Source organism: Populus alba, chromosome 17, assembly GCF_005239225.2.
Source record: "Populus alba chromosome 17, ASM523922v2, whole genome shotgun sequence".
In the NCBI taxonomy this organism is placed as follows: domain Eukaryota; kingdom Viridiplantae; phylum Streptophyta; class Magnoliopsida; order Malpighiales; family Salicaceae; genus Populus; species Populus alba.
The window spans coordinates 13,280,141-13,286,398 of NC_133300.1; the positions used below are offsets into that span (position 1 = coordinate 13,280,141).

General features: G+C 38.2%; 1 protein-coding gene across 1 annotated transcript; it reads right to left on the minus strand.

Moving 5' to 3' along the window:
- Positions 1 to 784: 784 nt before the first annotated feature.
- LOC118049552 (cyclic nucleotide-gated ion channel 2) lies at positions 785 to 5,717 on the minus strand. The gene is made up of 8 exons (XM_035059583.2): positions 5,518 to 5,717; positions 4,725 to 5,388; positions 3,160 to 3,375; positions 2,757 to 3,073; positions 2,404 to 2,515; positions 2,074 to 2,310; positions 1,659 to 1,745; positions 785 to 1,569 (listed from the first exon to the last, which is right to left on the minus strand). Exons 1-8 carry the CDS (start codon positions 5,553 to 5,555, stop codon positions 1,084 to 1,086), a joined length of 2,157 nt encoding a protein of 718 aa, XP_034915474.1. The 5' UTR covers positions 5,556 to 5,717; the 3' UTR covers positions 785 to 1,083.
- Positions 5,718 to 6,258: the final 541 nt, after the last annotated feature.

Here is a 6,258-nt window from a genome sequence, read left to right on the forward strand (position 1 = left end):
TGGTGTGCTAACTTGTAGAATTATTGCTAACTTGTAGAATTATTGTAATAATAGCGTAAATTAGTTTCCACTAAGCATTTTTCTCAATACTTATTAGAAGTTTGATTCGCTTTCACCTTACAGTTACACTAACTGAAGTGAACTATTTAAAAAAAAACAAATTTTTATTACCTTATGAAGAATGAGATTTTTTAAATGCTCATGTTATACTATAGATACAAACAAACTAGGTTATTTCCCATTAATTGTTTTTTTTAATATCCATAGAAAATATTTTAATATTATCATTGAACTCGATGTAATGATATAACCAATTATCAAGTTTTTTTGTTAAAGAAAAAACAAAATTCATTAGCTTTTTTTATTATTACTAAAATCATGAGCATTTAAAAGTGTAGTTGTAGTTGTTTTTTAAAATAATTTTCACTAGTCAATACATCAAAATAATTAATTTTTTTATTTTTTTTAAAAATTATTTTTGATATTAGCATATTAAAATGATGTGCAAATACCAAAAATATATTAATTTGAAGTAAAGAAAAAATAAAAATATTTAAATTTTTTTCAAAAGTATTTTTGAAATATAAAAATAAACTGAAAGAACCTTTTTTGTTTGTTTTTTGTTTTATAAAAAAAAAATAGAAAAATGATGTGATGTATTTATTTGGCTTGAAGGTATGATGAACTTTTTTTTTTAAAAGACACAATCCTTTTAAAGCATAAATAAATCTCATAAAAATAAAAAAATACATACTTTTTATATTAATCCCACCAAAAAAAAAAAAAAAACTAACCAGACCTCCAAACTAAACACTTTCATTTATAACATAAAACCCAGTAATGTTCCCTGTGTAACTTTGACCTGCGACCTTCCAATTAATTTACACGTGCTAACCAGGTGAGCCAAGGGGCAAAGATGTTTCAAGGTATTTAAAAAAAATATAAATTAAAATGTTTAACTGTTTATATAAACAGTTAAACCAACCAACATCGACATCGTGTAGGTGTTTTCCGGTGAAAGACTTTCCGCCTACAGAAACAAGACTTTATTGAAACAATGACTGAAGAACTGCCAGCAATGGTTTATTCAAGGTGGTCGTGTGGCCTGATTGACATAAACATTGCAGCATACTGCAGGAGCCGCCGCTCAGTACCTCCACTTTCTGTTACAGGAATCACCGGTCCCCTCGTCCTCATTCTGTAACGTCGCCAAGCGAATTGTATATTGACTGCTGCCCATGTTCTCCAGTTTGATGAGTAATATCTTGCAGTTCTCTTGAGTCTTTCGTTGGCAAATTTGTAGCGGAAGTGATCTGTGATGTACCGGAGATGGTTTGCATCAAGACCAAATGCTTCTGTCGATTCAATACAAGCAAATGTCGCCGATGAGGCTGGAAGTCGGTCTATGAATGGACGGCGAAGACACCAGGATAGCAGCTCGTCACCCAGGAAGCCCCCTGGCTCAAGCACACTGGTTGCCACCATGCCTTTGCTAAGACTCTGGCTACTCCTTATACGCCCACGAACAATGAACACCATCCTTTGCACTGGGTCTCCTTCTCTGATTATCTGTATCATGGAATGGCAAAAAAGATGAAGTGATTTTCAGTAGTGTTTGACAGGTTAGTAGAATGATATAATTATAGTTCAAGTTTTACCTTCTCATCTTTAGAAAAAACAAGGGGCTTAACCCGATCACAGATGTTGTCAAGAATAAGATCATCCAGGTTGTGGAACAAGGGAACCTGGAAAAAATAAATAAATTGCAGTCACAATAGAACTCTAAGCTCTACAACAGTGCTGATGTTTTCTGGAGAAGATCGCTCTAGAAAGAATAACTTGTAAGATGTTAAGGGTGCCTTCTTTGACCTGCAACTGTGCATATAACCTCTCAAAAATGTTATCTTTTTCTTCTGAAATAACCTTTATCTGACAGCTAAACAACCTTGCAAAAGTTATCAGCAATATGTTTTTGCTTGAACAGCATATAAAGTAAAGCTAATTCTAGGTCGCCAGGCTCCGAATAAAATAAAGAGAACGCAGATAGCATTTCTAAGTGGTCATTTGTGTCACCTTCTTGATAAGATCTAGGCAAAGATAGCGCTTGATATCTCTCCGGAGTCCTTCAGGTAAGTCTGTGATTAGTTCTATCTCATCTTCACCTCCCATGGTTGCCCATCTCTGCCGTTCATAATGGCGAACTCTCTGTCTCAAACGAGAAGGCAACTGTCTCCTCCTCATCCACCATTCCATATCTCCGCATCTCAGCTGCATTTTTCTCTTCTTTGCCATGACCGCGTGCAAGAACACCTTTGTTGAAATCATAATTTCTCATCATTGAACAGGTCATTAATGATCAATAGGTTGGCATCCACAAAATTAGGAGTGTTTGAATCTGCTCACCTGGATGTTCCCAATCAGTAGAGTGAAGAGCATTAAACCACTGAGAACGATACATATACTGAAGATTACTTCTAGCCAGTGACTTGTTGGTTCAAGATCATTGCCAAAGGTGCTGCAAACATAGGCACAATATATTAGGATGATCGACTACCAAGCTTATAGGACTCATGATTATCAAGAATCTTTCTTTTTCTTATTTTTTAGATGTCAACACAGCAAAACAGCAGAGGACTCTAAAAGGGTGCTCAGATATGACCCTGAAGGCTAACAAGTCCATCAGAAAACATACAAATTGGATCCAAGAGACGACGCGGAGTATCAAAATTGGTGAAACCAATTGTTTTATCATTTACCTGAGGGTCATTAAACCCCAGAAAATAGGATAAAGAATCTTCACAGACAAAGAATTGCTAGAAATGACTGGAAGAGCCCACTTGTAAATCCCATAATTGAAAGCTCCATTAACATCCAGGCACATAGGCTTTCTAACAGTATGTGTTGTGTTTCCAACGCATGGATTTCCAATTGTGCCTGATCGTAACAGGAACTGATAGCAAACCTCCTCCGAGCAAGCCAAAGAGAGATCACAATTAGGCCTCCTCTCACAACTCTGCCTGAGACATGAAGCTACGCGTTGTATTGCGAGGACATACCAACATCCACCAGCAACCTGCAAAAGTAAGGAAAAAGGGAAATTAAACATAAAGCTTATTTCACTCCCAACATTGATGGTACCAGATAAATGCTAGAACTTACATGAGAGGCAATGAAGTAGGCAATGAGATTAAGGCCGAAGCCCCACCAAATGGTGCCAAAGATATAACCTGTGACCTTTTGCATTCTTTTCATCAAACATATGCAGTGGTACACCTTAGGGAGGAATTGGAACAAGAAGATCAGCAAAAGTATTGTCATTATGAGCTTAATCTGCTCTTCTCTGATTAATCTGGGTACAAGTAACCAAAATACAGCCTGCAAAACAAAGAGGATGGGCTAAGCATCAAGCTCCGACGGGGGCGGAATTAGTAAACACTAAATGGTGGTGAGATAGTAGAACTGGAAACCTTAATCTAAAGAAAAGATTATTTGAAAAACTAAGCAATCATCATTTACCAATGAACTTCAAGATAATCAAGAAAAACAGCACTTGCATGACCTCTGCTGGTTTTCCATGAACAAGATCAAACAGTACTGCGACAAAGGCTCTACTGTCAAATCTATGTCTTTTATCATAATAAAGATAAATGTAATTAAGCTACCTTCCTAGTTCCATTAATCTAAACCTCATCATTAGAGCATGGAACGCGCTGACATCAGTCCACCACATACCTTCGAAAACATTAAGCTGAAAAATGAACACATAGCTACATCAATGGTGGGGTTGTCTCACCCACTAAACAAATACCCAGTGCTATTAAATTTTCAAACCATGATCATTCAGGAACTATAGATCCCATAATTGAATAGAAAACATGAAATCTCTTCCTTTTATTTTTAAGTTCTCATGCATATAAATATTTGCAAGTTTCTGGACAGGCATGAGCATCAAGGTAAGAACTTGGGAGTTTCTGGTTTATGTTGAACGCTGTACGGATACCTCGCCTTCTACCTTATGCTTGCAGTTACTGCACACAACCCAAGGCCTTAACGTTGAGTGACATTGTTGTCCATTATTGTTTGCCCGTGGTCCCATGATTTCCTTGATTGTTGAGAAATTAGTACGTTCCCCACCCTCACCTGAGGGCTCGATCTAGAAACCGCCCGACTTTACTTAACTCTCTCTCTCTCTCTCTCTCTCTGCAAACTTTTGCCTTTTCTTTTTTTGGATAATATATACAGAACAAATATGTAATAATTTATGAACGAATATACTCAAAATAATGGCTTTGAAAATTAAAATTGAGGTTGAATTTTTTTTTTAATTTAAAATTATTTTTTTAATGTTTTTATATATCAATATAAAAATAAATTAAAAAATAATATTAATTTAATATATTTTTAAACAAAAAAAATTATTTTAAAAAAATAGTTATCTTCAAACCTGCTACATGTCCCAGGTAGACGAAGCAAGGAAGCATCCATACCGAACCTTAGACACCAAAAAGATGTAAGAAAATAATAGCAACATAATTTATTTATTTAAAAAAAAAAAACACACGCACACGTGATAATCATGCACAATTAAGCTAGCCTATCTATATCTTCAGGCAGCACCCTCTATGTCATAATTCAGTAAAAATGCATCCATCTGGCATTATTTTCAGAAACCAAAAGCCTTTAATCCTGGGAAAATCAATTAAAGCCAAAAAGAAATTTCTAACCTGAGGAACGGGAAGAATGACAAAAGCATCAAACCAGAAGCCCTTAAGAGACCTCACGTAATGAGATGCGATGGCACGTGCGTCCCACACCAGTTTCCCGCACCCCACGACAAGAGACTCTCTTGACACATAAGCCAACCTGAATTGTAACCACAGATGGCACAAGTGTATAGCATCCACACTCGTGCGAAGGACGGTCACGATTGCGGCCAACCCACCGTCCATGTACAAGCAAGGGGCCCCGTTTCTCCCTATCGACAGAGCGTAGAAAAACAAGGGATCGACTGCCAAAGCCATGCCACGTGCTAGCAGGAAAGCCCGGTTCCATTTCTGTACCCGCTTGCTACGTGGATCGAGAATGGTTCCGAATGGACCGGCCGGCCGGCGAGATTGGGCTCGGCTTGCTGGGCTCTTTCTTGAACCTAGCCGGTTTTTGATGGGGACTAATGATGAGCCCGCGGAGGCCTCCCATTCAGGCTGGTGGGCCTGGTCACAGCTTGTGGAGTGGAAGACAGGAACTCCTACTTGTGTGCAAGCGTAGCATTCTATGGAGTTAGAGATAGGGTTGCTGTCGTCAATGTTGTTGGTACTGTTAAGGTTGCTGTTGTCATTATTGTCACCAGTTTCGCTTTGGCTGTTCTTGTGAGACAGTAATCCAATCCACCTGCGGAACCAAACATATGAAAAAATTGTTAATTATGCTGCCATTCAAAAAGAGTTAAGAAAAAAAAGTATGCGTGCATGCATGCGTTTGATCAGTGCAGGAGGAAGGAGCAAGATATATTACACATACCTTGGAAGGGAGAAGTGGGAGTTGGTCTGGGAAGGCATGATCGGAAGATTGGAACCATGGGAAGACAGAGGTAGACGGTGAAGAATAAAAAAAGTAAAAGAGGAGAAATGAATATTTATAGAGAGAGAGAGAGAGAGAGAGAGAGAGAGAGAGGCTTAGTTGTTGTTACTAGTAGAGCTGGTGATATGAGAGGGGAGGTGTGGGGTTTTGGGTGGATTTGGAGGGATTATAATAGATGGAGTCTGTCACGTAGCACATGAAGAGGCGCCAAAGAGGAGGATGGATTGATCAAGAGCCACACCACTCTCTTACGGAAATAACGTGTGGTAGTCGGCTTGGTTGTGTCCATGAGCCAAGGGTCCACCAGGGGTCAAGACACCAAGAAGACATTAGGTGATACGTACGTAGCCACTAGCTCCCATGTTACCACCAGATTGGACCACACCCCAGCTAGCTGCTGGCTCCTGCATTACAGCAACCACAGACAAATAACGTTGGAAGGTTTTAGTCCTGTCATCGCATCGATCTCTTGAGATATGCCCAGCTGCCCACTTGCATGAAATTCCATTCTTAGTTATTTTGTATCTTTAAGGACCATAATTACTTGCTTTTTTAAAATTATTAATAAAAGAGACGACTTTGTATCATCATTGGACAAGTAAGATAGGAAACAGAGACTAATAATGAAGATATTGCTGCATAGATATAGTTATGTTCGTACGCTTTTATTTTAGTTTGATT